This window comes from Protopterus annectens, chromosome 16.part0, assembly GCF_019279795.1.
Source record: "Protopterus annectens isolate FY-2018-M chromosome 16.part0, PAN1.0, whole genome shotgun sequence".
NCBI lineage: Eukaryota > Metazoa > Chordata > Ceratodontiformes > Protopteridae > Protopterus > Protopterus annectens.
Genome location: NC_056750.1, coordinates 554,583,759 through 554,602,442, shown reverse-complemented (window position 1 = coordinate 554,602,442; position 18,684 = coordinate 554,583,759). Strand labels below are relative to the sequence as shown.

At 38.3% G+C, this 18,684-nt stretch overlaps 1 protein-coding gene across 1 annotated transcript in view; it reads right to left on the bottom strand.

Annotated features, from left to right (window-relative positions):
- LOC122790620 (protein GPR107-like) overlaps positions 1 to 18,684 on the bottom strand; it is a 377,399-nt gene that overhangs the window by 341,909 nt on the left and 16,806 nt on the right. Inside the window, exon 2 of the mRNA XM_044058145.1 lies at positions 7,547 to 7,596. Within this exon, the coding sequence (XP_043914080.1) occupies positions 7,547 to 7,596 (50 nt within the window). The remainder of the gene's footprint in view (positions 1 to 7,546; positions 7,597 to 18,684) is intronic.

Here is an 18,684-nt window from a genome sequence, read left to right as displayed (position 1 = left end):
GAGTACATCTTATAAGTTTAGGTAGAGGGGTATGTATAGGAGTAGTAAGTACAGCTGTGGAGGAGTAGTATCTATAGCTTTTAGGTTGGGAGTTGTTAAAGGGTGTAGTGTTCAGGGTGTGGTGAAGTGTTTTGTATGGGGGATGATGTATATTGATTGTAAATATGAACATGTTAATATAGTTTGATTACTTTCATATAAATGCAAGTCTACCTGTGTCACAACTGATAATTCAATAAAGCTGTTTTTTAAATAAATATTCACATATTGTGGGGTTATCCATATTTCTTACCATTGCCTGTGACTGCCTTTCAGTTACCTGACAAATCTTGTTTAATAATATGCATTTATTTGGCACCTTTAACTCACTTTATCCCTCATATTGAAAGTAGTCTTTTTCTTGCCCTGACCTTGCTTTTATAATACATACTGTATAAACGCTGGCTGAGCCTTTGTGTTAGCAGTCCATCTTTTCATTATTTTTCCTACTATTAATCCCGCATATATTAACTGTTCTCATGGATGGAGATTAAACAGTCTTTTGACCTCTTTCCCATTTGTTCCAGCCTCGTTTGCTATTCATTTGTTCCCAATATTTAGGCTGCCTGTCCTTTTTTCCCCACAATTTCTCCTTCTCCACTCTCTTGTCCTATTTTCTCCCTAAACCTTATGGGCACTATCCTTCTTGTCCTTTCCTGTATTTGTCTATTAACAATCAGAAGCATTTTTTTTATGTAAACAATTGTCAGCATTCCTCTCCTGTTCTCTGTAGCGCTTTCCAAAACCTTTTATATTCTTCCCTTATTATTCTTTCTTTGCTCAACAACATTGTGTTCCATTTCATTTTGTATGTGTTACTTTGTAATAGACAGAATAAACTTAACTAGATAGCTTGAAAGTATTGTTACAAATCTGGTAAGGCTACTCCCTCCTTGGACTACTAATAGTTGGAAAGCTTCCATCCTTACCCTTACTTTACTACAATCCCATATTTTTTTCATTTCCCCTTATAAGACTTGCCGCATCTCCTCACTTGGAAAGAAAATGTAGCCTCGTGCAACAAAACACCAAAGGTACTATACACATCTTGATGGCTTGTTTCAATGTTCATTGCCTTAACTTGCTTGTTATTGAGAGTGGAGTTCCCTCTGCATATCCTTGGGAATTATATGTTGGCCATATTCCTAGATATTCTACTCTACACTGACCACAAAGCCAGGGGGGACTCCTGTACTAGGCCATGAGTTGTTTAACTGAGATTGCTTTTGTTTTCTCCATATTTATCGTTTATCCTGCTAGTTTGTTATAGTTGTTTAACATTTCTGACTCCTTCAGTAATTCTGCTTCTACGGTTGTAATGTATGGGATAATATCTGTGAAGAGCACTAATTTTTCATTTAAAATCATTCCACCTGCATAGTCTTACTTCAGACTGTTATTTCCACTGCTAGTGGTTCCACATACATCACAAACAGAAGGGGGGGGGTAAGGGGCACCCTTGACTTGTCCCACACAAGTGTTACCTCCATGAAAATTTCCTAGTTAAATTTTATCCTTGTAAAGTTTGACCATTAATCTAATACAGCTTTGTGGAAAATCAAATTACGTTAATGTTTAAATGAAAAACGGCTCTCAAATGCCTTCTTGGCATCTAGGCCTATCATCAGAGGGCTGCCTTATCACTTCTGCATCAATCTTTATCAATATGGTTTTTAATATGTTGCCAAAAGTTTGCCTTCTGTGTACAAACCTACACTGATCCATTTCAATTATTCATTTTAATAACTCCACAACTCTCTGACAATACTTCAGCAAAACCTTTACAGTCATGCTTCAAAATTGATTTAAGTCTATACATCCCAGGTTTCATGGGTCTTTCCCTTCTTTTGGTCATACAAACATCTCACCACATCCTTTCTGAATAACATTCACAATATCTTTATTATTTGTATTTTCTGTCTTTTCCACATTTCAGTTGAAATTCCATCAGAGTCCAATGTCTTTACTACTTTCATACGTCTAATAACCTCCTCAATCTCCTTGGTTAGTACAGGTTTCATTAAAAGCTGTTTCTCTTTCCCCCATAACTCAGATAGTTTCAAACCATTTAAATATGATTTTAATTCCCTTAATTCTAGCCCCTATTTCTACATCCTTTAAATCAGTTTCCTATAACAGTCCATAGAAAACTTTTACATTTTTGCCGGTTCCCTTTCTAATTTACTCTACTAAAACCCTACATTTTGTCATTTGGGTTATTACACCTTTTGCTGCTTCAGACATGGTGCAAACAGTTTAGTACTTTTGAAAGAATGGTCAAAACAGTTTTGTTTAATTGCTGCAGTTCTACTGTCATTAATGTTGCCAAAATGTTCCACCACTTGCTTATTGGTTGTAATTACCTGGTCCTGTTTTCAAATATTACCCTCTTTTCTTGCAGTTCAAGTGTTTTTTTTTTTTTTTACCCTCATCTACTTGTTCCTGGACTGGGACCACATCTTGTGTCCTGTCATATCTTTATTCTAATCCTTTCTTTAAATGTATTCCACCCTTCATGGACTTCCCAAATTTCTATGCTGAATTTAGGGTTTTCTTGCATGGCTTTGGTCTAACAATTCCTTGAAAACTCTCACTTTGGTGAAGTACATCAGAAAATGTCCATGCCTTTCGCATTAGACAGGTTTGGGATTGTAAACTCATCAGAACAGTTGTGTGGCATGAAATGGTTAAGTGGGTGAGTAAGAAATTTGCAAATGTCTGCTTGATGTTCCCTCATTATATACCTAATCTTGTCCAGGTATTGTGCCTTCTAAAGTAGTGAGTATATTCAAATTTATCCTGCAGTATCTGGGCTGTGTCTACTAAACCAAATACTTGACAATATTTATTCAAGAAGTTTCCCTTATGTGGAAAATTCCTGTAATGTGGTCCCTCAGATACATCATGCACATAACACCACTACATTCCAGTCCCCTGCCATTAGTAATATACGTTGCCTAAAGGCTAATATATCTGCTAAGATCAGTTTTATATTTTGTATGGTCGACCTGCGTGGAAAGTATATTGATGCCAATCCGAGTCTAACTTTTCCAACTCCCTTTAACAGCTACATATCTACCCTTCTTTATCTATAATTTCTTCCTCTATTTGAATGCCTGTTCCTTTTTTATAAAGATTATCTCCTCTCCCCTCTTTTCTATCTGCAAACCTATGTAGCATCCCTTCCTGTTAGCCTTTTTAACAAATTCTAGGTGCACCATATTATTTAGATGCAACTGTAAAAATACTATATGGGCTCCACTCTTTATAGACAGGCCAAAACTCTATCCATTTACTTATTATTCATTAGTCTATTCACATTCCAATTTAGTAAACTTAAGGTAATTTCTAAATAATTCCTCTCATTTTGTCTTTCATTGTTTTTAAGTTTCTTATTCCTATGTATTTCTGAATCTGCCAGTAGCCCTCATTTTGATGCGCTTGTCTTTAAACTCCTTCCTCCTCTCTTCCTGATTTGTCTTGCATTTTTTGACTGACACTAAATAACACCCCCAACCTTCAAAAAATTAACACAATTTGCTCTTCTCTTGTTTAGCTTCCACCTTTGGAGCTTACACTCTCTCAACCTTTATTATACTGTATCTTCCTGCTCTTTTTCTTCACTTGGTTATTTTTCCTTGCTGACGAGCCATACCCTAAGCTGCCAATTACCTTAGACTTGCTTCTCTGGTGGTGGCAAGTATTTGTGTTCCCCTAGTCTCTCTTTTTGTGCTTCTTAGCTCCTACCCCTTCATGGACTGGGAATCTTTGTACAAGGTGTTTACTGTTACTATTGCCCATTTCCTTTTGCAGCCACTTCTACATCTCAGCTTATAATTTATAATCTTACTCGTGCTTATTTGCCATAGATGTACAAATGGTCTTTCTTCCCCATTCTAGACTTAACCTGTACAAAGTGTCACCTTTAGGGCCTTTTTTCCATGTGCTCTCAAGTCACTTCCCTCATTTCGACGGATGTCTCACTAGTCATACCTTCTTTCTACTGATAGGGCTGTCTGTCATGCTGCTCCTCCACCTGGTTCCACCTTCAAATAAGAACCCCCCTATATTTTACCCCAGTCGTTAATGTGTTGTATAACTTCATTTTTGGAGGGCCCTTATTTACTATTATTTCATGTTATAGCTAACCAGTTTCCAGTCTCCAATATTAGTTACATTTTTAAAAACATTAAATATTAATATTATGGATTTCCCCTTGATTGGGCGAGTGGACACTACTTTGACAAAGCAGTTACAAACTTTGTGTTATAGCATATTACAGTTTTATACTTGCCTGCCAGGTGACTAGTTCTAGTTATTTTCAAGGCCAGTGCCCTATTCTTAATGTTTCCAATTGCTCTTAGAGTTGTTACCACAATACTGGCATAATGGCTGCACAGATTCACCATTAACAACAAATTCCCCAGCAATTAGGTAGTGATGAATACCAGCTAAACCACCAATGACTACCACCAGGTGATCCACCCCATAAAACTCATTAAAAACCTACAGAAAAAAGGTTAAAATAAAACTTTTTCCACTACCTGACTGCTGTGATTGTTTTTGCTACTGGTCCTTCTAAGAGTTCATCTCTCTGCCCTATCATACATCAGGCAGCTATACCTTCTTTCCTATTTCCCAGTCCTCCTCTATTTTTTCTGCTCTTCAATTGTCTCTTGCTGCTTTCAAAATCTTTCTGCTAAAGGTTTTCATCACCTTTTCCCTCTCGCACATATTCTTTTGAAACATGAAAAATGGCTTTCATGGAATGTTTACTTGAAGTTTCTTTCTAGAATCCTCTGTCCTATTCTTTGGAGATCTACTGCCTGATGCTGAATTACCTCTCTGTAACATTTCTTGTCTTCTATTGTCAATTTCTTCCTTGGCTAGCCCTGGATCCAGATATGTTTTGACACCTGTAAAGTAAAATGCAAGGAAAAATCATTATCCACACAGATTCTTAATTTCCACTTTTAAACCAAGGCCTTTTTTCCACAGTTTAGATAGCTTCTCTTCTTTTTGTCTATACACTTGAAATTTTATTATTGGTGGACAAGTATTCTGTTTAAACTGTGCTCTAGTAGATGTAGTGATCCTGTGCTCCCTCTCTATGCAGTCTTTCATGAATTCCAGGCAATCTTTGCCCTGCACTGTTTCAGTGATCCCCAAATGTAAAGTTCTCTCTACTGGTACAATCCTCTAGTTCATTTATTTAGTCTGCAAGTCTTCATAATGTGCATCTAACTGAACAGTTTTTATTTAATCTGTAGCTCTGATTCCTTGAGCTCTGACAGAGTATCTGTGTAATTTGAGAACAATTCTCCCATCTCTTGTAACCTTTTGTCATTCAACAAAATATAATCTGCCAATGTGCCGCTTAACTTGAAACCGTTTGCATACATTTTTACTTATCCTCATGCTCGATGGGTATTCCACTTTGATTCTCCTTTGCAGTGGCTACTGTTCCACATATTTTCTTGTGCTCTCCTTCTTCCTTGGACGTTTGACGACTTTATTGCTTTTTTGGGATGATTTCCTGCACAATTTTTATGCTGGTTCAGTTAACTTGGTGGCATATATTTAAATTTCTGTTTTCTTTTCTTTTATACTGACCACCACTTTTTCTTCTTTTTTTTGTATTGTTCAGCAGGGAGCTGTCTTACTGGATGCCTAGTCTCTTGTAGCCATACCCAGAAGTCTGCCTCTGTAGGGAATTTTTACAATCTGCCTTCTTGTTACATTCTCACAAAATATGTTCCCAATTACATCCCTCCTTCCCATTACCTCCGGTACTTGCTGGCTACCCAAGGAAAATACCCTGAAATTTGTTTAGAGTATAACAATACATATGCAAACACATCCATGCAAAAATCCTAAACATTATGGACACTACTGCACAGCTGAGAGCCATGCACATGCCTGCACATTGTTTCTTTGTCAAATGCCTTTCCATTCTCTCCTCCAAATATTTTACTTCTCCGATGGATTCTTAGTTATCATGCAATTTTATATATTCCCTGTAAATTATCATTTGTCTTGTTAACAGCAGCTTCTGTGCTAGACTCAGCTAAAAACTCTATCACAGCTGGTCTTTCATTTAACACTCTCATATACCTTTTCACTTTGTACATATTCAGTTATCAATCTCTGTTTGGAAAAGGCAGTCTCTAACCTGCAGGCCAAACTTCTTGGCCTCACTCAATTACCTTTCCTTCCTTAATTATTAACTCCCAGTACCTTGGTTCTTTTGCTATTTTCCACCAATATGTTCTAGACCCCTCCTTACTGTTGGTAAAATCTCCTTTCTTAATTCCCATGCTGGCAAAGTTTTTAGACTTGTGCGAAATTATTGGCTTACTATGAGACAGACAGACCTATATTTGAGCTCCTTCAAATAACTACAAAAAGACAATTATTAGTGCTTAAGATTCTTGCCTGAAAAAGGAGCAGTACTTTTTGGTCATCTTTTTAGCTCCTGAAGAGGAATGCTAAGGCCTAGAAAAGAAATGTAGGACTGGGAGCTCTCGCGTTCAGACTGCCTTACATAAAAAGACAAAGAGATCTTTTCACCTACCAAAGCACTTGCACTGAGGTAGGGCAGGGAAAAAAACTAAAACGTGTTGTTGAAAGACTCGAGCCCAAAGGGTGCACAGCAACTCTCCTAAGACACTCCTGTACTCTCATGAGGCCACATGGCTAGACCTTCTTATCTATGAAGAAAATCAGGTAAAAGTAACTAACAATTGCACTTGAAGGAATCGGTACACTGTTTTCTTCAGCATAGCTATGGTATAAAGATAGTTTAAACAAGAAAAAGCAGATGAAACTACAGTAAAATCAAGAAAAGAAAGCGCTATTATTGTCAAGAGCATGAAAAAGTTCAAATCATGGCATGAAAGTCAGAAACAGGAGGTTGATAATGAGAAAAAAACAACTAAGGCAGCAGATGGTCAAGCCTGCAATCTAACTGTTCACGTCTGATACTATTCTTCAAAAATGTGGGTCTTATTCTTGGGCAACTACATGCAACTGTACTGTCCACTGTCTAGTTCTTGGAAGACATGCCATGCTACTACTGACTTGCAAGAATAAATTGTTTCTAGCATTGAGACCACCAATCGTAAGAAGTATCTAGTGTCACCATGTTTTTAATTGGTTGCTTTCAGCACATTACAGATTAACTTTAACTTGCAGTGAGTTAGATACTTCGCCACAGCCAAAAGAGGTTCAATGGAAAGCATGTGCCAGATAGCTACCATAGCTATTGTTGAGGAATAGGTTTGGTTGATTAGTTATGGCCTCATATAACGGCATTGCATATATCCAGCATATCACCCTAAGCACTTCTCCAAGGACTGACAAAACAGGCATGGCCTCTTCACATTTCGCCTCCCTCCCCCAGCTGCTCTAGCAGGCATTTGAGAAACTAGCTCTATATGCCATCTGAGCTGACATACTGTCATCTACTTATTTATTACTGAATACAATAATCAGAAGTTCTACTTACCATAACATAATAATGTCTAAAGAGTTTTAACTTCACCAAATTAATGGCAGCTGCAAAACAAAACAAAAACAAAAAAAATGTTGAATGCCAAAAAATGCAAAAACGTTTAAATTCAGTAATTCCATAATACAAATTAGAAATGATGGCAAGCATAAAGATAGCTTTAAATTATGAGATATATAGTACAGTGAACCACTTTGGCCTCTGTCTCATTTTAAAAGGAAATACAAAAGCAAAGAAGTTTCATATCCATACAACAGACATCAAGATTACTTACAACTCTCAAATGCAACCTATCCTTATAGAGGCTTCTTGTGACCTTCTCAAAAACCTTGTTTGAAGAAATGTACACATTTATAATTATACAAAGCAGTTTGTTTTGCATTTGTTTTTCATAAATACTCAACAGCTCTTCCATTTTTCCTTACTACAATCCATCTGGGATAAAACCAGATGTAATGAAAAGCAAAGGCAAGCAACTTGGTAAAGTGGGATGTGCTCAACAAACAGTCCAAACGAAAAACAAATCCACAATTCCACACAAACGCAAATGCAAGCTTCTTTTACTAGATAAAATATCACAACAAAGCTTTCGGATTAAAAAATCCTTCATCAGTGTTACAAATACAAAAGTTCAATACTCAATAAGTACACATCTAAAACAATCACATGACACAGCCATCGAATCACAAAAAAATAAAAAATGAATATTCAGCAGCAAAATTTAAATATCCTTCATTAAAGGCATATAGAGAATAAAAAACAATGCAAGACCATTACAAAAACATGCTACATTGTATATATATCTCACTTACATTCATATATACATATTTATTTAGAAAAGCTATATTTGCATGTAGATATGAATGTAAGTGAGATATACATACAATGCAGTATGTTTTTGTAACATTAGTCTTGCATTGTTTTTTATTCTCTATATGCCTTTAATGAAGGATATTTAAATTTTGCTGCTGAATATTCATTTTTTATTTGATTTGTTGTGATAGGATGGTTGTGTCATGTGATTGTTTTAGATGTGTACTTATTGAGTATTGAACTTTTGTATTTGTAACACTGATGAATGATTATTTAATCCGAAAGCTTTGTTGTGATATTTTATCTAGTACAAGAAGCTTGCATTTGCGTGGAATTGTGGATTGGTTTTCATAAAACCAGATGTGTCAGTTTCCATTTTAATAGCATGGGTTTTAGTTCCTGAACACTACTTTCTATGCTCTCCATTTACCTGCTTTACTCTTTCAAGAACTTGAAAAACTTCATAACATGGCATGCTCAGTAAACTATGTCACATTCAAGTGGAATCTAAAAGTTGGGATGGTGAGAGATGAAGCAAGCACACACAAAGGGCAGAAAGTGAATGGTAGCAAGGTACAAAACATAGCAGCATCACTTTCACTCTTCCAAATGCATGGCAATTTAACTACAGAAAGACAACTCAGGGGGATACATTTTGAACTTGAAGAGAAAGACAAACCTAGGAAAAGATTTAGCAGGTTATCATTACAGATGACCTAGACAACGAGGCAAAAAGTGAAAGCATTTCAAACTCTTGAAGGGCATTTGTAGCCATCTTGGGGGTTGGTTGAACCTAAACACTGAAGGTGATACTACTGCATTTATCAGGCAACACTTTAGGCCACAAATGAAGTACTACATGTAGTTCTGAAGGTCTTACAGGAAAAGGGGAGTCGCTGCTGGAGACGGTGTGCAGCAAACAGAGATGTTGCAGGGAACAGATGGTATGACATATGAGGGGAGACTAAAGCAGCTCAAACATTTTTACTTGAAAAGGAGACAAAATACATGACATATTCATCTGTGGGATTGCCAGCTTGATCAGCAGTGGTGGAATATTTGCTGAAAATATCACACTTCCCCGGTGCTGCACTTGGTGAAAAAGTTTTATAATGTTCTGTGTAGCTTGTGTGATATGCAACATGAAGTTTTGTAATGCCAGAATGACTGCATATACTCATGGCTCATGGAAACCAGGAACACAGAGTTGCTACTAACTCAGCCATTTCTGATAGATGATTTCACCTGGAACTTTGTGCTCAGGAGGCTTGTCTGAATCTATGCATAGTGCTTGGTAGCTGCGTAACCAATCTAGGAATCAGGTACTCCAACAGCAGACATGTTTCGCTGGTAACCTATGCCATAGCCAGTTTATAGAGCAGTTTGGGATGCAGTGCATACTGCACCTGTCCTGCTGTGTTTGCCAACATGGTTTTGGATACCAAGGACTAAGCCATCCCTCAGGTTTCTGAAGTATAGATTTGCTCTTCCATCCTTAAACTAATTTAAATATGGAGAATATGAATAACTTTCTACAAAGCCATACCACCTTTCACTTCAGAGTAGCCAGCTAATCTTTCCCATAGTTGAAATGACAGACTTAATTTTACATTTACTTGTCATAAGAGTTCTTCACCTAGCATGTCTATGGATCTTTTAACCATAAATATCTTCCAAATTAAACATTACACTAAGTCTTGTCAAGCTAGTTTAATATGTAATTATTGAAGAACCAGTATGGTCAGAAAAAAAAAAGTTGCCATAATTTTATATTCCACAGTATACTATAATCCCTGCATCATTCCATGTGGTGACTATTACTTAATTTGCTCTATCCCCAAGTTGGAGCTCTCATACTGATCTGATTCTGCAGCTTTTTCCAAAATACTTCTTTATTCCACAGTGCAAATAAAACAGTGCCACTGAAAAAATGTGTCGACATTTTTCTCTGCATTTCTCAAAGTTAGCAGTACTTCAGAATACTTGCTGCTCTAAGTGACTGAAAAAAAATGAAATCAGAGGAACTACAGTAAATGTTATCTTGTGTGGTACAGGGTTTGATTTTTCTACCTCTGTTTGCCTACTGTCAAGACTCTGAGAAAGTCACTTAGTGCTCTCAGGTTGCCTCTGATAAGGGACACAAGTCCAGTGGGTTTACACAGTTAATAAATGCATTTAAAAAAAATAACAAACATTCCGCAAACAGTGATGGAACTGCAATACCAATACTAGCACAGCTAAAACTGAATTCCTAAAAAAATCAGGTCATTTTTTCTTTCTGCTCCATATCCTTGGATATCTTCCACTTCTTCCAAGCCCTACTCTTTACCCCAACCTACTCATTAAGACCAGTGGTCAGCAAAGGATTTTGTTACACAACCCTTCCTTTTTTTACATGGGAAAACCCAAAAAGCAGTCAAAAGCCCTGACCGTGTATTTTTCATTTAATCATGGCTCCCAATTGATGCTGCTCATTTCCAAAAGATAAGGGTGTTTCCACTGTTTCAAGAAATGATCGTCATATAAGGTAGATAAGGTTTGGCTTTGGTTTGCTTAAAGGACCAGGTGATGAATACTGGACAAAAGTTCTGAGAGGTCCTAGTACTATTGTTCAACCAAGACCTGTTGGACATCACTATATCTAGCAGTAGATTGTTGCCAACAGTAGGTTCGAGTAAGATAAAGTCTAGGATGAGCTGAGTTATGCTGTAGAAGGAGATATGACAGACATCAGTTTTGCGAAGTCTTTGCGAATTCAAACTAAAACTCCCTAGGAGTGTTCACATTGTTCATGCTATGATATATAAGAATACTTCACAAGACTTCTTGAAAGAAGTTAGCTGAAAACAAGAATGGAATGTGATCCACTCCAACTTATAAGCTGATATGACTACATAACAACAGTTAAACTAGAAGACATTTTGAAGTACCCTCATCATATCTGACAAACTTCATATCAAGTTGAGCCTCTAGAATGCAAATGGATGGGACAAACACACTGTCTGGCACCCTATTCTCTGACAGAATCCTGAGAAGAATTACTACTTATGACTATGTTGTAATTATTTCCAGCTTACATGGTTGGCAAGATGGTATTTTTCTTTCCAAATTACATGGTGGGAAGACGGTACCTGTCTGTGACATGATTCAGCAACAGCCATTACGTCATAATCCTCTTCTAGCTAATAGGTCTCAGTCTGGTACCATCTGTTAATCAGGCTGTTAACATTTTTAAGAATGACTTTTAACTCTACTAGCTAAACATTAGTGAGGGCAGCTATGTGTCCAAGGAATTACAAATGACCCCAGTTTGACAGCTTATGGAACATGAAAAGGGGTTAATATCTTCTGTTAAAGGTAATTACCAAGAAGAAAAGGAATAGCAATGCTAGCATTTGGCTTAATCAGTGTCTGTTCACAAAAAAATAAAATAAAAAAAGATAAGCCCTGCAAGGCAGTTATCTGGCAGAGGTGCAAAAGGTGCGCACTTCTTCATTAAAAAAGATGAACTGGCAGAACAGTAAAGTCACAAACTAAAAAATCCCTACAGTTGCTTGTGTGATATGAAGTATTGCCATCTGTGCCAGGGAGACTAGGGCAGTGCAAATGTAACATATGCCAGCATAGCTAACTGGAGTTTTTTGTAAAGAATGTTATGTAATTTGACTATCACACTGATTTATACAGATGCTTGTGTTAAAAATGCATCAACAGTGGGTCTGCTGGACAGAAGAGAGACATACATGTATGTCAGACAGTATTATTACAACTAACCTCTTCCCTTCCAGAATTCTCTGTTAAAGCATATACATTTAATCTCAGTCCAGCTAATTTTGAAACATAGGTTGAACATGAAATGGGTTGGTTTAGGCCATGAAGATGTTATCTTACAGGTCTGATGGCAGCCAGAGACAAAAATGTTTGGGAAAACCAGGACTAGGAATCTTACTGTATTGTCCTTTGGGGGGGGGGGGTGAATTGCTAACCTGGAAGGGTAGAAGTTGTTGAAATTGTTTTATAGCTTTCAGATGCTGAAAAAGATCTTGGCAAAGCTCTGACTGTGTATTGTACCACAGCTAGGTGATCAGATGTGATGACACTGTATAACCAGCACTGAAATGGTTATTTAGATATTAGTGAGAGATATGTGATGGAACTCTCGCAGCAGCACTTTGACTTCTGGAACAGGATAGGAAAGATCTCGAACAGATATCTCACACAACCTCACACTTCATCTTATTTTGCTGTAGTAAGCAACTTAACACACTTCATCTTGCCTTGCTTTAGTAAGTAACCACGGAATAGTAGTTCTTTAGATCAGTCAGGAAAATATAGCGAGATCAGTTAATTACTGTTTTTCTGTATCTGTGTGAATCTATTCATCTGTGTTACTTTTTAATATATCCTGTGAATGAAACTCCGGCACTTATTGTAAATAGTTATATTTTCATGTTATCTATTTTATTTATTATTAAATATATTTATACTTTTCATTGTGGCTGGTCTTCTAGAGAATATTTTAACCTTCAGGAGTACTTGTATTTATTTAGTGACATTGTGGCCACTCCTGAAATCCTTGGTGTTTAGTCAGCACACTACCATTTGTATTAGGATTAATTTCACTCAGTATAACTGGGCACCCTTGTAACAGACAAACTAGACGGCTGGTGGTAGTGAATCTACCTTATAGTCTGGGCAGGGGGGGGGGCATAGCTGGTAGATCTGTGCCAGCCTTTCCCAGGTGTGTGTGTGTGTGTGTGTGTGTTTGTGTGAAAATCAAATCTCAAAGGTGCATGTCAGCTACTTGGGGGCATGGACACAAACCACTGGTTTCAGAGAGGGTGGATGAGGACTTGGCTTGGAACACTTGGCTGAGGACTTGGCTTGGAACACTTGGCTGAGGACTCAACTCTACAGCTGTGGTCAGTGTGGGGTCTTATTTGAGGCCTGGTGAGAGAGAAGGAAACCAAGCCCCAGGACGTGAGTGTGTTCCCTGTGTACTCTTAAGAGAAATTGCACTTGGTGCAGAGAGTTGCATCTGGAAATACTGTGAATCCATTTTTGTTCCTAGTGGCCATCCCTCACTGGTGAGGACTAAAGCTTCTTGATTACTGGCCCGGAGTAGGGACTGTCACAACTTGACTGATGGCAACAACTATTACAAATAAAAGTGGTTCAAGTAGAATAATACAGATATTACAAGGGCATGGTCCATGATATGCTTTAATTACAATGATGTGAAAATCCTTAAATCAATAAAGGGTTTGCCTCCAAAACAATCAGTAAGATGATCCTAAATCAATTAGTCAGGGTACCAAGGATACCATGACCATGCAGCACTGAAGATCCTAGAGTCGGTTAAAGACCTTACTGTAATTCATTCAGTGTAAAAAACTTAACAGTGCAAAGAATCTTAAGAATGGCAAACAAGCTCGCAATGCAAACAAATAACTGTCTTTTAATAAGGAACTAGAAATTTTTCAGCAGATACTCAGATATTTAAAAGACTATTAGTAATTATACCCCTTTAAACAGATTTCTGCTATGGAAAGAAATACGGGCAGTGTGGCTACTACATGCCAAGAGAGTGAATACGTGATGTTGTCTCCTGTGTCTGAGTTTGCTGGAGGGCATAAATGGATTGGGGGGGCAGAGAATATGAACACATTGCTTATGGTATCATATTTACCCTTCTTTTGCATTCATTAGGCTCAATGTTTTCCCTGCAACACACCAGTACATATTAATGCAATAGGAAAGAAATAAAAGTTATGTACTTGCCATACTGGCAGATTTGTCTGAGCAGGTCCATCCTTAACTTAATATCTTAGCTGTCTGTTGTACATCTTACAGTGTGATAAGTATTCACATCAACTGAAACAGTTACAGAGTACAGGCAAACTAACTGATGCTTGTTTCAGTACCTACCAGGCATACAGGAAGAGTTTTTTTGCAATGATATTTTATCCTTCTGAAAGATTAGGTAAGGAAGCTTTATGCAGATCTATAACTCAAAAAATCATCTAGCAGATGTAATGCCCACTAGAAAAACTGTCTTCCAAGTCAGAAATTTCACATCAAATTTAGGAGGTAAGGCCAACTTCTCAAGGATGAAATGCAAATTTTAGAGAGGAACAGAGTCTTTTACAAGTGCCTGGAGGTCAAAGGTAACTCTTAGAATAAACTTACAAACCTTAAAAGAAGCTAAAGATGAATTATTGGAGCCATAGTAAAAGTTAAGCAAGCTGTATTCAGACAGAGAAATAACTTAGTCCTGAATCAAAAATTTCAAGAAAGGTCATTTAAAATAGCAGACACAGGAGCCATAATGGATCTAGGCCTCTCGATGTACCCAAATAGTAAAGTGTCCCCATTTAGTCTTATGTTTCTCTAGAACAGCGGTCTCTACGCAGATATTAAGGATCTGGACTACCCTATGTGGTCATTACTGGAACCGGTGGAACTATGGAGTTAGCTGAATTGAGTGAACACCCATGTAAGGCTTGCAAGACAGCTGGGTCTGCAGGATTCTGAAGGGCCTCACACAGGCTTCTCCAGAAGATGTGGCCAAAGCATAGGAAACCAGACTCAAAGTCATAATGGGCCCATAAAAATGACTCTGGGCTTGTTTTGCCTGCCTTTCTACATGAAAATCGAAATGAGGCAATGGTCATGATGGGGTGTGTGTGTGTGGGGGGGTGGCAAATAAGGAGTATTGGCTATTTCTGGACAAAAACATCCATGAAACATTTTCTTGGAGTAGGCATCTGGGAAAATAAGTTGATGCATTTGATGATCGTCAGGAATAGAAAGAGGTCAGATCAAGACTCTCCCCAATGACAGAAGAACTCACACAGTCCAGACATACACACTAAGGGACCACTTTTGTGACATCAGTACACAATAAATGAGTCTATCTGCTAAAAGACATGGATTCTTCAATAATGCATTTGCTATCATAAAGTGACTATTTCACATAGCCTATTCTCAAAATCCTTATCCTTTCTTGGCAGATAGGTACGATGAGTTCCTTCCCGATTGTTTTTGAACCACATCACTGCCATGCTGTTAGTGTGGATGGCAAATGCACCCTAGGGAAGGAAGTACTGAAATGTCTGCCAGGTGAGGTCTCCCTTCATTTCCAGTACACTGATATACAGACTGGCCTCTATCTGTGACCATGCACCTTGAAGTGATATGACCAGGCACCACCCCCACCCGCCATGCTATGGCAGGGATGTCAGTGATGACAGACACTAAAAGGATGCCAACAGCTGCTCACAGTAAAATTCACAGCTTTCAGCACTGCAAGTGACTCCTCCACCCATGGTCTGGAGATTTCTGTATCTGCAAAGTCATGGGATCTGGTAACTGATACCACTGTGTATTAAGTTCACAGAATGATCCTCATATGACTTGGGGCATGAAGGACCATATAAATTTTAGTTTCCATCACAATCAGTGCCATGACTGGTTGAGACTGAAGTAAATGAAACATTGGAAAAAGAAGATGAAGAATCCTGTTAAGCACGTGTGCCCTGCAAGACAAAGTCTGAGGTGCCTCAAATATAGTGTCTGCAAGGGTTCAGACAAGGATTTTACTTTATTTACCATGATGCACAAAGACTGGAAGATCCAGAACAGTCTTATGAGATGCAGCTTGTTATCCAAATAAAGCCTACAGCTTGTTCAACTATGATCATAAATTTGGTAGAGTGTCTGGGTCTGAAGTAATAACAAACAGCAGAGATCTGAACTGGTAATGATTAACCCCTACCTGGAAGGGCAGAAACCTCCTGGATTCTTTGGCAATTTTCATATGATGTTTAGTATCTTGGAGGTTAAAACAACACAATCAGCCTCCTTCTGAAAGGTAAGAAATGATGGACTGTATCATGACCATCTTGGAAGTCTATATGGCTGACAAAGTTATTTAAACTCAAACCAGATGATTTCTGGTCTGGTCAGACTGTCTTGGATGGCTGGTCAGACTGTCCTGGATGGCTCTTTGTTGATGTTTAACACCTTTTTTCTTGCTTCACTCTTTGGACAGAGTTGGATGTCAGGAAATGGAAGAGTGTGGGACAGGGGGTGGATGTGAAAGAGAATATTACAGGCTCTGGATAGTACTGTCCGATTCCATTTATCTCATGTGATAGTCAGTGATGCAGGCAAGTGGAGGGATAATAGTCTCACAATCACCTCCATAGCTGGATAGTCTGATAAGATGTCAGGAATCTGACTACTATCCACCTAAAGAAGAACCATGGTATCATGCTTGTTTATTATTCTTGACATTGGGTAAGCATTAATTCTAGAGCTCAAATGGCCTTGTTGGTTCTTTCCAGATATCAGAGTCCTTTGCAGCTGTTGGCAACTAACCATAATAGCCAGCTCCAATAGTTTTTAGGGAGAACACCCTGACTGCAACGAAGGTGACCAGTGTTTGATTAGTGGGGGGGAATGACAAAGATTAAGCCTGTACACCTCCCTTCAGGGGATTATGTGGAGTTGCTTATCGACAAGGGGGGTGGGCCAACTGATCATGTCATATCATGTAAAAGTAGAGCATACACTGCAAAGACGCAATGCACACCAACACCCTGGATTCTCATAAGCATGTGTGGGCAGTACAGGCTCAAGAGGAAAAAACCCAGATCCTTCTCAGAATAATGTCACCATTTCTGGAGTGCTAGGATCTTGTGCCCAGGGACTGAATGGCCCATAGGACTCTTACCAGGGGAAATGAATGAGTCATGACAGAGGCCAGCAAGACAAAGCTTTATGGTCAAAGGTGACCAAGAATGAAAAACAACCGACCCGGACTCTTCTTCTGTGCCCTTGGAAAAAGGCATTTTACAGTCAGGAATTTTACACTAGCACTGTGAAGGTTTTGTCCTATTTCCAGATGGTCTCTAGCTTTCCCTTAACTACCATACTGAGAAAGATTCATCGAGGGGTGTCAAGGAAAGATTCCTTAGAATCCTCAATGAAATCACTAAGGTGGATCAATCAAGGCTGACAGCAGAGAGCTTTGCTGATTCCTGCTGCCCTACCTGCAGCATTTACTTAAGTGAATATGCTAATCGCATTATGAGGTTGGAAACAGCAGGCAGCTGCTGTCTGTGAGCATAGCTTTTTCTTGAGATCTCTATCCAGCAACTCTTCCAGTGACTGTGGCATCTCACAAAACTGCGAAAAGCATTATGAAGCAGTGAAAGACATCAACAGAGTAAGCTAACTGACAACATTATCACTCAAGGGGAGGGTATGGCTGCATAAGAAAGTTTTATATTCAGGGATGACTGAAGGTCTGCAGTTTTGATTCTAGTTAAGAGGTCAGACCTCCTCATACAAGATATATTTTTCTTTCCACAGTTGGTCAGACCTCTTCATACAAAGATCTATTTTTCTTTTCACAGTTTGTACCCACCAGGCATGCAGTAAGTACATTTATAAAGAAACAGGGTCCTGTCAGCTTGAAAACAATTATAACAGTTCTACTAAATAGTGGTAACTGTTCAGTCTAAGGAGAATGTTAATACTTTGTAAAGCACCTAGAACATCAGACAGCATTAACGCAATGTCTGGTCTTGTTGGCAAGAAAGACAAACTACAGCATTTCTAATATCTGGTAATTATTTGTTGCATACAGAAACCAGTTGCTGGTAAATCTCCCAGAATATTCAAGAGTATTACCACTGTATACTTAACAGCTATCTTAAAAAAGAGCTCCTCAAGGATTTATGCTAATGACAATGTTATAAATAAAACTCCAAAACACATGAATCAGAAGCAGTAGCAGAATACCATGCAATTAGCTCAAACCACCTAGATTTCAGTCTGATTCATAACAGCTTGGATCTAAATACATATCAAAGACATTCTCACTTTAGATGCGATGATTCCAGTATTGAATACACAAGTTAGTACGCACAAAAAATATTTATCTCAAGGCAGTGACACAACTGCACACTAAACAGCCTCACACAGTACCATAATACTCAACTGCATCAGCAACAGGCAAGCAAAGGCACTGAGAATACAGAATAAGAGCAGAGTTTCCTTACTGATTCCACTCCCAAGTGACACTAGTCAAAGGCAGTCTGCTAAAGACTGCAATCACTAGGGTTCAAAGGGAATGAATGGTGACAAGAATTTGTGCAGCAGTATAACGGAGAGAAGGAATGCATTAGTTTCTTAAAGCTGGATGCTGAATCTTGGAACTGTAGAGCTGCCACCTTGTCAAGTGCCAAAAATGGGGAACCTTTATGGAAACATAACATTTTTCAGGACAAATTATACCCACAACCAGTGCAAAG